At 40.9% G+C, this 16,666-nt stretch overlaps 1 protein-coding gene across 6 annotated transcripts in view; it reads right to left on the reverse strand.

The window, feature by feature from the left end:
* tmem94 (transmembrane protein 94) overlaps positions 1–16,666 on the reverse strand; it is a 40,967-nt gene that overhangs the window by 11,706 nt on the left and 12,595 nt on the right. For 2 of the 6 annotated variants that reach the window (XM_074620676.1, XM_074620675.1), the window contains 19 exons: positions 15,961–16,080; positions 14,549–14,676; positions 13,648–13,784; positions 13,084–13,289; positions 12,103–12,254; positions 10,960–11,062; positions 10,740–10,826; positions 9,972–10,088; positions 8,756–8,812; positions 8,362–8,391; positions 6,133–6,237; positions 4,462–4,635; positions 3,682–3,903; positions 3,243–3,555; positions 2,121–2,294; positions 1,617–1,719; positions 1,255–1,463; positions 983–1,164; positions 463–595 (listed from right to left, as the gene is read on the reverse strand). In XM_074620676.1, the coding sequence (XP_074476777.1) occupies positions 463–595; positions 983–1,164; positions 1,255–1,463; positions 1,617–1,719; positions 2,121–2,294; positions 3,243–3,555; positions 3,682–3,903; positions 4,462–4,635; positions 6,133–6,237; positions 8,362–8,391; positions 8,756–8,812; positions 9,972–10,088; positions 10,740–10,826; positions 10,960–11,062; positions 12,103–12,254; positions 13,084–13,289; positions 13,648–13,784; positions 14,549–14,676; positions 15,961–16,080 (2,752 nt within the window). The remainder of the gene's footprint in view (positions 1–462; positions 596–982; positions 1,165–1,254; positions 1,464–1,616; positions 1,720–2,120; positions 2,295–3,242; positions 3,556–3,681; positions 3,904–4,461; positions 4,636–6,132; positions 6,238–8,361; positions 8,392–8,755; positions 8,813–9,971; positions 10,089–10,739; positions 10,827–10,959; positions 11,063–12,102; positions 12,255–13,083; positions 13,290–13,647; positions 13,785–14,548; positions 14,677–15,960; positions 16,081–16,666) is intronic. The other 4 variants (XM_074620678.1, XM_074620677.1, XM_074620679.1 and 1 more) reach the window with 3 other exon arrangements.

Consider the following 16,666-nt stretch of genomic DNA (forward strand, 5'->3'; position numbering starts at 1 on the left):
ATGAACTAACAGCTGAATCCAGAGTTATTTTCCTCAGCATAATGAACGTGCATCAGACTGCACTGCACCGCCCTGCGCGCTCATACGACATATCCGGTTCTGCCAGCTTCCTGCTAGCTGTATGTGGCTGTAATAATGGATATATTGGCTGTAATTCATCACTTTTATTATCTTGTAATACACCCATGGGCTGTATGCTGTAAGCCTGTACCGTGGTGGATGTATTAACGTCTCTGTTCCCAAACAACCGGCTATCGGCCAGTAGCTAGTAGTGCTAGTAGCATGACATCAACAGAATTTAATGGAGTTGTAGGCTATTTACTAACACGCAGGGCAAAGCTGAGAGAGACAGAGCTGAGGAATTTATTGTGTAAATGGACTACATTTACCATCATCACTGATTGGACATCCACATAGAAGGAGCCAAATTATTTTCCCCTTCAACCTGAGTTTGTTTGGTACCTTGGTTCAGGTCTTCATGAAGGGAACCGTGACCAGGGCTGTTTGGAGCTCCATCACAGGGACTGTCTCCGTTGGGAGTCAAGGAGACGTGACAGTTCCAGCCTGTCTCTAAACCCATCTTCTCTGCAAAAACCTGCACGGACACAAAAGTAGCCACAGAACTCACCCTTTTTCTAATGTGCAGTACACTGCTTGTGAATTTTATATAGATTTTCCAACACATATATCTTATATTTTTTGAACATTTTCTTCATACAGATATCATTTATTTATTAATTTGTCTTAATATGTGCTACCGAGGATTTTTACACTACGTCTGAAGAGCTGCTTAAACAATGTAAGTTTCTCACTTAAAACATTTTTTTTCTAAACTGTAATGTATGTTCTTCCTTAAGGATGGGATTTTAGCATTTTTTACACGAGAAAATAAATGAAGGGGCCCATTTCATGTCCATTTCAGATCATTTTGGCCAAACTATCCAACCAGATACGACAGAATGTTCATATGATGTGTGTTCACCTTGCTGCGGAGCTCGTCCTCCATGGAAAAGTAAACAAACCGGATACAAGCGGTGACCAGGGCATCGATGAGCCGGACTGTGTCCAGCCTCGCCTGGAACTGGGAAGATACCATACCCATGAAGATCTGCCCACTCAGGGCCTGAACACAGTCATCGCGCTCCACTCCCTCACCTATACCCTCTGTAGACGTGAAGGGGAAAGAGAGAGGAAAATGAGGAAAAAGTTGCATCACTAATTTAACTATACGTCCCCTCTGTGAATAAGTCGTACCGTCGGAGCTCCAGCTGTTCCTGCAGGAGGTGTGTTTGATGGGAGTGGTGGAGGGCAGCTCCACTCCGGAGAAGAGGCAGGGACCGGAGGCCAACTCCACACACTTCCCATTCAGCTGGCTGGACAAGGATACCTGCATGGGTTTGTAGGCGAATGCTGAGCAGTAGCCTGACAGACAGGCACGCTGGTAGAAGTCCAGAACCTTCTTTCTGTAACAGGAGAGGGGACGGGTGAAAGTAAAAAATAAGAGAAAGACTGCTAGAAATATGGATGATATGTGCTTGTAATGAATTCTGTGATACTTTATGTTTGACTGGAAATGTAGAGCCAAGTGAATATGATCAATGTGAGAGATACGCTACCTGTCTGAGCCTGAGAGGGGATAGATGTCAGTTCCATCCCAGAAGTCAGTGCAGGCCTCCAGGATGAGGTCGGCCGAGCCATGCGACAGCATCTGGACGTTATCTGCAACAGAAAGATCAGAGGTCATGACAGAGTGAAGAACATTAACATTGAAACAATGAAGGGCTGGTTGCTACCGGAGGCCCCGTTGGAGTCTGAGCTGAAGGAGAGTCTGGTGAGCTTGTGTGCCATAAATTGCTTTGTCTGATGTCAGGGGGAATTGGACCCAATGACAGGCATATAACTACATAGAAATAGCCAATTTTCTCGCTTCTCGTTCACTTATGTTGGTCATGTAGAAGCATCAGCATCACAATGTGATTGTTTCTTAACCAGCTAAAAGTTCCTTGAAGTAACTTAAAAGATACATTAGCTCTTATTATATCATTAAAAACTGTAAAACAAAACGAAACAGACCAGTGGGACAGAATGTCATGGGTAGACTGAAGTGTGTGTGGACTCACTGGAGGAAGAGTCTCGTACAAACAGGGAGATAAGGTGGGAGATGGGAGGCTGGCGTTTGATGAAGTAATGAAGGCGACGGGACGGGAACTCCTTCGTCTTCTCTCCTGTTGGCAGTTGGTACAGTGCCAAGTGGTTCTCCTGTTTAAACAGCTCCCTCGCACCAGGAGTGAATCCTGATATACACACACACACAAAAACACACAGAAAAGACAAGGTTTGTTGTGTAATAGATTTTAACAAGTAATGTAATGTAGTACTGAAAACTTAACTAGCATTAACGCAAATTCGTTTTAACGCCATTCATTTCTTTAACGCATTAACGCAACTTGTGATTTTTAGGTTGTAGCGGGGTCAGTTTTAAAGCTACAGTGAAGATACTGGTATCATATGAAACTAGAAACCTGTGAGGGTTTCTGGACAATATTTGTCATTGTTTTGTGTTGTTAATTGATTTCCAATAATAAATATATACAAACATTTGCATAAAGCAGCATATTTGTCCACTCCCATGTTGATAGGAGTATTAAATAATTGAAAAATCTCCCTTTAAGGTACATTTTGAACAGATAAAAAAAGTGTGATTAATTTGTGATTAATCGTGATTAAATATTTTTATCGATTGACGGCTCTAAATAAAACTGAATATTTTGTGAATGTAAACATATTCTGTGTTCGACGAGTAAACAGGTTTTACATCAAGGAAAGTCCTTTCATTTATTATTTTTTTGACCAGAGAAGTGTAAGTTAAGAGTATGGTCTAGACCTGCTCTATATGAGGAGTGTCTTGCAATAACTTGTTATGATTTAACGCTATATAACTAAAATTGACTTGACATTCCAGTACAATAATGCAAAAATAGCAACAACTTGTGGCCTTACTTTATCTTTAAAGCCAAGTGAGGGGTAGATCTTTGCTCATAGTGCTCAGAAATTTACTCTCGGGATAGGACTTTCTTCTCGGATAAAACTTAATCCATAATTCATGCTGCGTGGGAGGAACATCAGATCAGATATTCCCTCTGAAGAAAACTTCAAGAGTAAGATCGGTCCGATTGCTGCGTCCTCATATGACCCAAACCAGGCCATGGTATAAAAAGCTTCCACTATCATTCTGTGCTCACCTATGAGCCTGGAGAGCTCGCAGAGCCCCCAGGGGACGTAGACGGGCAGCACGGTGCCGTGGCTCTCCTGCAGCGCCATGTTGGACAGGTGGTCGGAGAAGCGGCAGAGCTGCTGGGTGACGTTGGCGTTGCACAGGTTCAGCATGATGTTGAGGCCCAGCGGCTTGAGGGACGGCAGGTGGCACTGCCAGGAGAGGTCGTCGAACTGGATGCTGGCCGGGTTCTGCTGGTCCTGCGACAGGCTCAGCATCTCCAGGTGGTAGTCGCACACAAAGTCGTCGGCCTCCGCCTCCGGGCAGCCCATCCCATAGTCCTGGAGACGTACGGGACAGGAATGATGAGAGGAACGTCACAACACAGCATACATCGTGAAGTCAAGTATCCCTTCTTTCATAAGTATTTCATGCACTTGAGATAGTTTCAGTTCCAGTGTTTTTACCTGGGCCTGGCCATCATCGCCTCCCTCAGTGTCATGGCTGAAGCTCACGTTGGATCCAGAGTGGTGTTTGGTGCGAGTGTGTGCAGGCTGGCAGGCGCGCCGCAGCCGGAATGTGTCGGTCGAGCGGGCGGTGTCATGTGACGTCTCGCTGGGCTCGGGCCCCTCCCCAGGCTGGACTGAGGACTCTGCTGGTAGACAGAGCAGAGCCTCCGCCTCCTGGGCCTGTACAGCAGTCACAACTAGTCAGGGATGGATGCAACACTGTGCATTATCAGGTGAGGAATTCCTCACCACATACCATATAGGGCCGGGACGATTCACCTATCTCCCGATTCGTTACGATCACGATACTTGGGTGCAGATTCAATATGTATTGCGATTTTTAAGTATTGTGATTCTACAAGTATTGTATTAACTTCCTTCTACCTCCACATTGACTCAAATGAAACCAATATATTGATTCTGGCATTAAAAAATTAATTTCAAAAATCATAAAAAAGTTGCGATACATAGGTGAATCGATTTTTTCCCCACCCTAATACTGTACAACTTGCTCTTTTTCAAACTTAATTAACAATTCCAACTGTCAGTGAGGCTAAAAGCTGCCTGAGAACACACACACACACACACACACACACACACACACACACACACACACACACACACACACACACACACACACACACACACACACACACACACACACACACACACACACACACACACACACACACACACACACACACACACACACACACACACACACACACACACACACACCTCATCGCGGTCATCATCCGTCTCCATTCGGCAGTAGGAGCTGACAGACAGGTCGTCTCTGAGATCATCCTGGCTGTTGTGAGGCGGCTCCACTCGTCCACTGAAGAACAGCACAGTCTCTGGACTGGGGTTAGGCCACGACAGGATGCCCTGCTTGTCCACAGTACACAGCACCTACATACACACAAACCGTTTACAACGTACACACAAAAAATAGTCCCCTAAGTACATAGAGATGTAGGTATATTAACTGTTTGTCTTTTGTCGTTGAGCAGCTGCTTTGTCAGAAATACAGCAGAGGAGCAGCTGCTGTATTTGTCTCCTATGCAGCCAGACAAACATTGTTTGCAGTCAGAAATAATTACAACCTCCATCTGATTTCATGCTGCACGCTGGGAGTAGTTTTCCACACAAGGCACAGCAGTTAACAGCAGGGCTCAGTAAAAAGGAGATGGTTAGCTTGCTGAAGAGTTGGACGTGTGCAGCCCTTCATCGAACACAGTGGTTCCCAACCTATTTCCCTTTAAGCCCCCCTACTTGTATGAACAAAATCCTCAATTTGGATGAAGTGATTCAGTGTTCTTTTTTTATTAAATCAACTTTCTTTAATGAATATAACGCGACATGATATGGTCTCTTTTTTTGTAACCACTTAACTAATTTACTATTAGTGTTAGAGCCGAAATAGATGTTTTCTTATTGTGGTTAAATAAATGTAATTTAAGGTGTTGTTAGATTGATGCAAGACCGCCCCGTTAATGCAAGTATGTGCCTCTCTTTGTTTGTTTGTTTTGGGTTAAGCGGAAGAGCAAATAGGTTTTTGACCGCAGTGAAAATGCTGTGTTTGAAAGGCTAAACGGCAACAATTATGGATTGAAGCTGAATATTTTGAAGACTTTGCTACTAAGTAGCAAAGACATACAATATATCTTTTTAAATAGTTTCATACACAGACATTTCTAAATATTATCCAAGTGTGTTAATATGATTTTAGTTATACTGTACATGAGCAAATCAAATTTTGACGCTACAACTTAAAAATCAGAAGTTGCGTTCAGAGGTCAAGGGACCACTTTGAAAATGGCTTTGCCAGCTTTTCCTCGCCAAAATTTAGCATAAATGTGGAGCTTTATTTAACCTCCTTCCCAACAAGCTAGTATGACCTGGTTGGTACCAATGGATTCCTTAGGTTTTTTATAGTTTCATATGATACCAGTATCTTCATTCTAGATATAAAACTGAGCCCACTACAATTTAAATATCGCAAGTTGCGTTAAAGAAATTAGTGGCGTTAAAACGAATTTGCATCAACGCGTTATTATCACGTTAACTTTGACAGCCCTAGTAATTTATTTTTAACGTCATGAATGAAGATTCAAACTATTTGATAAAGCCCTACATAAGATATGAAATTGAGCCCACTTACTGCTTTGAATTACGTTCTTATTATATATATCTAAAATATTGTCATTCACGCCATAATAAGACACCTAAGCAGCACATTCATTTAACGGAATACACACATGGAGTTATAGTCAGATCTATCATGCTCTAAATGGGGCAGTGATATTAAGAGTATTAATTTACGCTTAAGTTACAGGAAATAATCCCAATTCAAAACTACAATGCAAAACATCAATATCTTCCCCTGATCTCCCCCATAATACTCACAGTGACGGATCCCAGAGTGTGTAAAAGGCTGGAAGTATAACAGAGTGTCTGAGACTCCCCCTTCAGGACGCCAACAAAGTGTCTCCACACACAACGCAGCAACTCCTGCACACACACACACACACACACACACACACACACACCCACATAAATTAAGTTAGAGAACTTCTTTCAACTTCATACTAGAGAATGGAAACATGTCAATACATACAGGTTATTACAATTAATTTCAAAGAGTATATGAGTGAAATAGAATATAGTGATTCAGTTATTAAAATAAACAATTTAAACAACTAGCAAGAAAGAAGCAAATTGAGTTAATAGCTCAGCCTAAAAGTCCAAAAGCAGCTATCAAAACAGATAAGCTTTAATCAGCTCTGTGATTGATTGCAAAGAAAAACAAAGGACAAAGATGCTATACTACGATGCTAGTGGCACAAGGCGAGGAGGTGAAGCCTAGTGCAAGATGTAGCATTTAGTGAGTGGTCCAAAAACACATCCATGCAGATTTGGATTATTTTGGATGGAATCCACGCAAGGGACAAACTGAAAGCAATCACGACTTGCCCTTCCTTGCCTCCTCTCTTTATCAGGCAGCATCCAAAATGAACTTTGCATCTCTCTGGCCAAGGAAACATGTACATTAGGGGTGTAACACAAAGCTACTATCTCTATCAAACAGTTCCTGTTTGCACAGTAAACATGGATACACAGACAACAATCACTTTGGTTACTCTGATAGTGAAAAATGTCTGAATCTGATGACTGTAAGACAAGATCTGAAGTTGATTTATTAGTATTTATCCTGGACGGACGTTGGATATACCGCTGTCCCTTAAAGCAGTAGTTGGTGACTTTTATAAAAATATATATATATTTTTATCATATTTGCTCAAACTGTCACTATATCCTGACAGTACTACATGAGACAAATACTATTTTTCACAGATTATCTGTCTCATGTACTTCTGTCGGGATAAAAATGACAAAAGAAATGTAATTAAAAATAAATTACAAAATCTAAATCAGTCCATCCTTGAGTCCAAAAGGAAAATCGTGAATAAATAAATAAATAAATAAATAAATAAAGAATAAATAAATAAAAAGGAAAATTAAACAGAAAAGTAAATAAATAAGGGAATTAATATAAAGATAAATAGCTAAAGAAGCAAATTAAAACAGAAATATCTATTTATGTCACATTTTATCAATTAATCAATAACTAAATCTATTTTTAAGATTATTTTTGCTACATTTAATGACATTTATATATATATATATATATATATCAAGTCATTTATTTATTTTTGATTTTGACAGGTGAAATACCCTCCAGGCGTTCCAGAAATATCACGTTCACAAAAATGGGACGGACGGACGGACTGACAGACAACCCGAAAACATAATGCCTTCGGCCACGGCCGTCGCGGAGGCATAGAAAAATTCAGTTACATCCCTAATGTACATACATGAGGTCAATACATTTTTTTCTTTTAACCAGCTAAAATCATCAATGTAAATCACAATACCACAATCCTCAACATTCAACTTTGTGATTCACTTGAAGTGACTGGAAATGATGTTTCAAATAACTAAGGTAAACTAACCGGCCAGACAGTGGTGAAAAATGTTGCACACTACTAGCATCAGTAGAGTACTGCAAAAGGCACCAATAAGGAGCATGCTGGATGTGACTGGCTCAGTCCAGTCCTATTACAAATTGTTCTGCCAAATACAGATTTCAAATCAGCATTTGATGCTGTGACCAAGTCAAAAACATTTTCCTTGTAAGTCCAAAGGAGATAAGGAAGGGACACAAGGAGAGGAAACCCTGGAGAATTACCAGCATGGGGCCATATTGGGGCTGATTTCCAGTCATGCAGTGCAGGCAGACAAGCAGAGGTGGAAGATCAGGCACAGATTCAAGTGAAAGTCCCTCTCAGATCATCTCTTCCCTATATCTAACACTTGCTATGCATTCATTTGAAGCCAGAGACAAAACACTAATGATTTCAGAAAGACAGATCGGTGGTAATCTACTGATTTGTTCGTTTTCCTTTGAGCACTGCGCCCAGCAACAATGGAAGACAATGATTGGTCAGGGACTGTGAGAGGGCGTGGAAATAGAAGTTGTATCCGTGAAGTGAGAAAAATGATCTTAAAAGAGACAGGATTGACTGTTGAGATAACATGTCAAAGGTGACTGGAGGCATCTGAGCGTAAACTTACATCCAGAGGTGTTCGGTCAAGACGTGCCGACTGATAATCCACACATGAAGATGCGACCAAAAAACCAAAGAGTCAAATGAGAGAAAATAACATGTTGTGCGAGATGAATAAAAAACAGAAAGCAGAAAAAAATAAGGTAGTGAACACATGGAGAATCAGAGTCTGATCAGAAGATGTCCATGAAGACTTCCATGGTGAAGAAATCAAAGATGTGATGGAGATTGAGGGGGTGGAAGTGGAGGTGGAAGGGTAGCGAGGGCTGTGTACGGGGGATCCAGAGAGGGGAGTTGCAAAGGGGCGAGGACAGCAAGCGAGTGAAGACAGGCGGGTTCAGGTGGAGTTGGGAGCCAAGCGAGTGGAGGAGAGGAGAGCGAGACAGCGAGAAAGGTTATACCTGGGAGGAAACCACTTCGGTGTAGCTGCTTAGAGTGTCCTCAGAGAATTTAGCAAGCTGGGGCAAGAGAAGAGTCTAGTTAAAACACAGAGGGAGGCCTTCGCCCTGTGTCCTCTGTGTGCGTGCGAGTGTGTTAGGGTTAGACTAATATGGGTTTCTATCACTACTCCTGAATGGAAGGTGCCAATAGCCAGCATGGAAAAAAACTCTGAAACAGTGTAAAGGGAAGTCAGTAAACATTTAAACACAACAAATAAGAAAATTAGCACAAAAACACTGTAAAAAATACGGCAATGGTTGGCCACCGACACTTAACGACATCCCAAAGATGCTCTGGCTTTGGTGTTACTTTGGTGTGTCAGGGCTGTAGACAGTGCTCACATCCACATTGACTGAACAGTGTAGGAATTATAGCCCATTTAATACATGACCTGCAGTACAGGGCTCTTCGGGATAAATAAAGCTATCTGTATCAATGGCAGTGGCTGATGTTTATCTGTTGTGTTGCATCAATTTTGCGTCGGCTAAATGTTGCAATTGGGCTCAGACAACAGTGACCAGCTGCTGATAAAAATGAAAAATGCTAAAATGGGAGGCCAAATATACTTAGGCGGCCACTAAGATATGGGCGGCCCTCCCAAGTAAAGTTTATGTGTGAGAAAAACACTGTGTATGTTTCTAATTGCTTTTACATTTACATTTAATTTGTGTTGGGCTGTGTAAGCACTGAAACATTCTCCTCATTGAGCAGGTAGTTGTCAGCTTTGCTCCTACAAACGTTTTGGTCGCTTGCTTGTTGGAACAGTGTACTAAAAAAGGTCCAGCATTGTTCACCAAATATGGATGTAAACACTGTTTAAAAAAAAAACCAAGAATACAGAGCCAAATGTGGTACTGTCCAAAACTCATGTTTAATATGCAATTCATTATCACATTGTTTAGTAGCATATATCACAGGTGGGAGTGTTCTACTGTTGGTATTGACCTTGTAAAATCAAACCGAGACATCAGTCTAACCCTACAGTGTGTGTGTGTGTGTGTGTGTGTGTGTGTGTGTGTGTGTGTGTGTGTGTGTGTGTGTGTGTGTGTGTGTGTGTCTGTAGATGTTAAGTTAAAACACAAAATACAATCCTCCATGTTCGTAACTAAAGCTATCTTTCTGCCTATGCACATCACAGATGTATAACTCCTATTTGTGTGTGTGCGTGTGTCTCACCAGACCAGCTGGGGATGCGCGGCTGAACTCAGCGAGGACCCTGGCCTCTCCGAAGGCATTCAACAGCACCCACATGACGGGGAAGAGCAGGGGCAAGATGGGCAGAACACCCATCAACTGCAAACACAAGGTCACACATTTACACCTCTGTCCAGTCATCTCCATTTCATTCGTGATCTCTTTTGAACCACATTGCTTTAAAAAATGTTATTATCAACATAAAATGGCAAAGTTAATAAAAAATAATGATATAATAATAAAAATATATAAGACTTATGATTATTATTATATATAACTATAATTCAAACATCAGCTGACCAGAAATTCATCCACCAATTCACCATCAAATTTATTTAATTCATTTATATTCATTTATCATTAGTATTTATTCCTTAATTTTTATTCATAAGCTTAATTCATTATACTTTTTTTTTTATATAATTCTTATTTATATTTTTTGTTTTATTATTATTATTATTTAAAAAAATTCTCTTATACATTGTTTTTGAATAATTTGTTTTTCAATTTACAGTTACTATCTGTTATATGTACACTTTATTTTATTTGTTGTGGTTTAGGTTGTTGTAGTCTTCTTTTCTTAAGGAAACAATAAAAAGTATGATTTAAAGAAAGAATTTTGGCATCGACTTGGCACCGAAGTATCGGTTCTCGTGACATCCTGAATGTAAACCAAGAAGAGTGATGGCAAAATACCGTAGGCACTCCAGTCTTTGTTAGATACATATTCATAGTTTTGAATGATTGTACCTGAAGTTGAAAGAAATTGAAGCAGGGGGGGGTGAGGCTGGGTGCATCACAAAAATAGCGGACAGTGTTCACTAGCAGGAATGCCACCTAAAGGGAGAAATCATCAAGATACCAGTGAGGCAAAGGTGGCACACATTATATCTGGGTCGTTTTAAGTAGAGAAAACGTGATTCCAAATACATTGCAGAGACTATTTAGAAACTAAATGTTAATTGCTCACCAGAACAACTGGACAAACTCGCTTGGCGATAACCGACTGCACTGTAAACCTCTCATTATCTAGCACTGTGATTGGTCGAGTCAACGCCATCTCCAAACTGTTCCTGTTAAAAAAAAAGAAGACGAGGGATAAAAATATTACTTTATTCAAGTTAAATACCCTACTTTTTTCTATCATTCTCATAGAGAACTGACAACATCTAGGTGTTGCTGTCGAGTGTCTTAAAAGAACTACAGACTTATTTATACCCAGAAGAAATAGAATATTTTCTTTTCATATAATTCGGTAGCATTCTCTACCTGTAAGAAAACTACGTATTTTAATTTTTATCAACATACTCTTTACAGAAATATTATAGAGCTTTCATTGTGTCATCTTTGTGTGATAACCACATGTCAAACAAGCTTGGAGGGTGTTAGGCGGTCGTCTGTGGTATAGGTGACATAAGTCAGTGGTTCCCAACCTGGGTTCCGGGCCCCCCTTAGGGGGGGCACCAAAGATCTCAAGGGGTGCACCAGGATTTGTCTGCTCCGAGGTTGTCGAAACTAGATTTGCACATGTAGAATTAAAATCATAATAACCTACTTACTGGATAATTATACAAAAGTCTGTATATAAAACTATTTAATGATATATATTTTTTTGCTAAATCTAAGGAAATATTCTGCTTCAATCCATATTTGTTGGCGTTTAGCCTTTCAAAAACAACATTTTTCAAATCTAACAAATATTACATTACATTTATTTAACCACAATAACACAAAATCATTTCAGCTCTAACACAATTATAATAATTGTATAGTAATAATTACTTATGTCGTTATAAATAAAGTGATGACGTCTTGACGGATTCGTCTATCGAATGCAGATACATAATATGATCTTTTTTATGTTGACGAAATGGACGAGTTCTATTCATTGAGGATTTGTAGTTTCTCTTAATATTTTCCTCAAAATATTGAGGGGGGGGGTCTCAGCTTTTCTCAGATACAAGTAGGGGGGGCTTCAGAGAAAATAGGCTGGGAACCACTGACATAAGCAATACTTAAGATAGCAATGGGGGAGAAACTTTTTTTTTCTTCTTTAAATCACTTGCCTCTCATGAATAACTACCCAGAAAAGCCACACAAACCATTTCCCTACCTGACTATGTCCAGTACTGGAGTCCGGACCACTCTGAAGAGACGGTGTTGCTGGGGGCTCTGGGGTCCTCTCTTCTCAGTGCCCCGTGGGGAAGGAGGAGGGGAGAAAGGGGGGAATAAATCTCCTGGCTCCAACACAATGTGCTCATCATCCTGAGGAGAGAAGAATAGATTAAGCTGGTAAATGGGTCATTCTTTACCAACTGACCAACAGTCTTATTTGACACCAGCAGTGAGTTTTAGACGTTAAGGTGTAGGTTGTTTGGAGGGTCTCGGATGACATAACTTACTGGTTATACCTCTGGTGCTGTTTAAATCAAGTGTGTGTTGGGATGAACCTACTTCATAACTGCAATGACACACAGCAGCCTACTGTGTGTACTTTTATCTGAATGTTATAAACACTCATATGGTCCTACCCCTTTCTACAACTTAAATAATGAACTTAATATTTATCGCATATACACATAAATAATCACCTTAATATTTAAAAAAAACATCAACGATGAGTGCAACAGTCCCAAAAGAGAACGAGTGACCTCAGCGATCAGTATTCAAGCATTTACGTGCTAGCAGGACTGAGAATAGCATATCATGATGTCAGCTGTAGAGTTTGTACATGTGTGTGTTAGTGTGCTTTTGTTGGACCAATAATAAAATATTGGCTTTCTGTACCAATACCAGTTCTGGTATTTGGTACCTTGATATCAATTCCAAAAGAAAATCTAAGGCAAATAACTGATAACTTTGAATTTCATATTTCCTAAAAGATATATTTATAAAACAGTATTGCAGTTACAGCCAAAGTAACCTGAACAGAACAGTGGGGTTACAGTAAAAAAAAAATTGTAGCATGAGGTGTTTGAGTTAATTTGCCAACATGCACGTCCTGCAAGTCGACTATTGCGCATCGTGATATCGATACTGAAACGATACATCGTGCGGCCTTAATGTACATGTATGTGTCTATGTACAGACTGACCTTAATGCCTCTGAGGGATGCGAACGCCTCTTGGCCAGGCCTCAGAGCGATGATGTCTCCTTCCACCAGCAGACTGATGGGCAGGTTAACCAAATGGGAGTCGCGGTAGGTCCAGTGAAGGGACCATGATGGGGATGAGGGTGTGTACAGATCAGGGTACATAGATGGAGACCACCGCAAGTCACTCACACACCCTGACAGATAGTCTGGAGTAACGGGCAGAGAAAGTGAGGAGGACAAAGTCAGAGAGAGGAAAAGGGGAGGATGACAAGCATGAATATGGTGTCTGTGAATGTCATGTGATTATGGCGTATAAATGTCGGTAAGAAATATGTTTTATGGAAAATTATGAAGCCTCCATGACCTGATCAGTGTCATTCAGTAGGAACTATTTTCTTTCAAACTAACTACACCCTCCAAACGTGTCACTGAGGTATGAATGAACTGAATAACGTTACGCGAAGAAGAGAAGCGTAACAGTTAAACAGGGATTATCTTGTACAGGAAGTACAAATGCTATAATTCCTCCATATTTCCAGCGGTGAGTCAACAAGCCTGACTCACCGCTGAGCTGTGTGATGATGTCCTTGAGACGGCGGACCATCTCGCTCCTCTTCAGCCACTCCTGACGTCTGCTCAGCAGCAGGTTCAGCAGGAGGAGGAGGAGTAGGGCTGCAGCGTTCACAAACTCTATACCAGAACTGTGGATGGGCAAAGGAGAACGGCAGAGCCATATGTGATAAATTAAATACATAGTCTTCAACAGGTCAAGCGCACTTAAGAGACACATTTCTAAATTAGCTTTTAAATAGTTTCGATCAGAAAAAAAGTTAAAGTTACACCAAATATTGCAACAGGAATTTTAACTGATTCCCTCTCACTTCTACACGTATAGAAAATATATCTAAATTCAAACCAAATTAGTGTTTTAATTGGTCATTCAGTATACATATTTAATCAAATGGTATTAGACAGAAAGAACAGTCCAGGCAAGTGTAAGATCGCCTTGGCGCACAGCAAGTAGGACGACAGCTGGGGTTTGTGGAGCTGCTGATTCATTACGATTTCTCACTTCTGTTCATCTTGAACATGTTGATTATGTTTCATGAGAATAATAAAGTTAAGTGAACAAGCAGATAGGTGGCATGTCACGAATTTCAAGATTTTCAGATTTTGTCCGAGCCTCGTTTCCCCCTGAAAAGAATGTACTTTCACAACAACGGAGGTGTAACTGTTGGGATAGCCTCAGGCATGATGGTGATGGAGAAACTGTGGACAGGGCAATCCTTCTAAAAACTGCTGATAACGGTCTAAGCATAGGAAAACAGATCCTACAGAAGCTTTTAGGAAATAATGTCAAAGAGTGAAATAAGAACCAGCGCACAGATTTTTATTGATGCTGCGTGTCTTAGAGTATCACAGATGCTCCAGAACAGGACGGTTCAGCTAAAAAGAGGCCACCTACCTGCCCTTTGGCTGGCTGCCATAGCAACAGAAGAGTCCCAGCACCACCAGTAGAGTGAGGGCAGCTCCCGGCCAATGGAGACAGGAGTGACGGTTGCCATGGTAAAGGAAGCTATTCACCCACTGTTCCTATGAAAACATGACATCAAGGCATGAGCAAAAACAATATGCAGTGTTTTATGTAAGGCATTTAACATGTAAGGGATAATGTACAGCGAGCCGGTCATTGTTGTGAAAGAATCCCCGACAGGGCGATGCTGCTGGTTTCTCATTGCCCTGAAGGGGATTATTTCACAACAATGACCCGCTAGCTGTACATTATCCCGCTTATTACATGGCTACTTACTTAAGAAATCAATGATGACAAAACTCTTATGTTGCCATTCCTCACTTTGCTAATTTGGGGTTTACGGTTAGTTTTAGGTTTCATTTTTAGGTCAGAGTAAGGATTTAAGTTTAGAGAGTGACTGTACTTAAAGGGATACTTTGCAGCTTTGTATCATTGCAATGTGGGCAGTATATGCTTATGAAAAATGTTGAACTTCCCTTCATGTTGCAAGCACCCAGCGGCCTATTTAATAGTGTCGGGTGTCATCCGGATCTGGGCTGTTTGTTTGAACTACAGATCGTACTTCCCTATTTTTTGTATGCCCTCCCCCAGGGCACCCTCACAACTCCAAAATCAATACAGCCACTGGACGACCGTGGCAGAAGGCAATGTTCCTGTAGATATGGAAGACTTTAATATTGAAATACTGGAATCGGACATTCGGGGCTATACTGTATGAGCCAGAATACAGTGCGGAGGAATTACGGCGTATGGAGGAGGAAGAGGCCGCCACAGTCGCTGTGGTAAATGTGCACCGATGGAAACTGCAGTGGAGTCGCTGTGCTGCAGCGAGGCCAATTTCTTCTGGATGAAGTTGCCGAATCCAACGTTACAGAGGAAGGGACACAAACATGTGTAACGTTATACTCAAGCTTTGGGCCACATATGGACAGGGGAGAGCTGGAGAAATGTTTCATGATCCCTAAAAGAAACTGGAACAATCGACCAAAGGTAACGGGGCAAAACGGACGTCTGAAAAATAGCAACTGTTTTTTTTTTTTTAAATGTCACCATAAAACAGTTAGTGTAAGCGCAACGTGATCACTGAAATAGTATCGTACTTTGTCTCCTCTTATCATACTTTGGCAATGAACCCAGTGCATTGTGGGTGTTGTAGGCTTTCTACCTTTTGAGCTAAAGGGAATACCACAGCCCTTCCGTTTTCTCTGGTCATGAAGCACCAACCTCAAAAATATTTGCACCTTTCTACCGAATAGAGAGCCTAGATTTATGAAAAAAAACATCTTTCCAGCAGTGAAATACTTCTATAATTGTAGACCACTGATATGAATGTGCATGTGTACCTGTACAGAGGCTCGTCTGGGTGCAGCCCTTTGGTGCTGCTCCAGCAGGCTGCTGAGCTGGTCCCGCAGCTTCGACAGAGCCTGGCCAGTCGACAGGCCCAGAGTCTTAGCATCCTCGTCCTGACAACACAGAGAACAACCCTGTCACACTCTGGACCCAAATACAAGAGGGATGAACAATTTGGCTGACAAGATAACCCCAAGTACGTATAATTTGAAGACGTATCAGATTATTTCGTTGAATAATTAAATAATACATATTTAAAAAAAGATTTAACAGCATGGTTGTATGACCTGGGCCACTGACACAAGCCATCCTTGCAAAACTGGGATGAGACTAAGCTGTGTCTGTGTTCAGGGTTACTGCAGGGTTCACCAAGTTTAATTTAATACTTATAACACTGTTTTAATACCACGTGGAATGCAATTTGATACCCGTTCCACCATATGAACGTATGATGGAAAACCAGTAGGGACGATACGACCTAGAATTATTCATTATTATGTCACATTTTTTCACTACGTCCCAGCAAGTATACAATTATAATCTCCAGTGGTATAATTAAAAAATAAAAACAACCTGGATGTAGATAAATAAAAGCATAAACTGGATGGATGGATTAACCAATTAAAAGTGATTCATTAAAGTAATTAATTTTGTGTTGATTTTTGGCGGTCCCTGTGGATAAAAGCAGTAGTTTTTCTG

This window comes from Sebastes fasciatus, chromosome 20 (assembly GCF_043250625.1).
Source record: "Sebastes fasciatus isolate fSebFas1 chromosome 20, fSebFas1.pri, whole genome shotgun sequence".
Taxonomy (NCBI): domain Eukaryota; kingdom Metazoa; phylum Chordata; class Actinopteri; order Perciformes; family Sebastidae; genus Sebastes; species Sebastes fasciatus.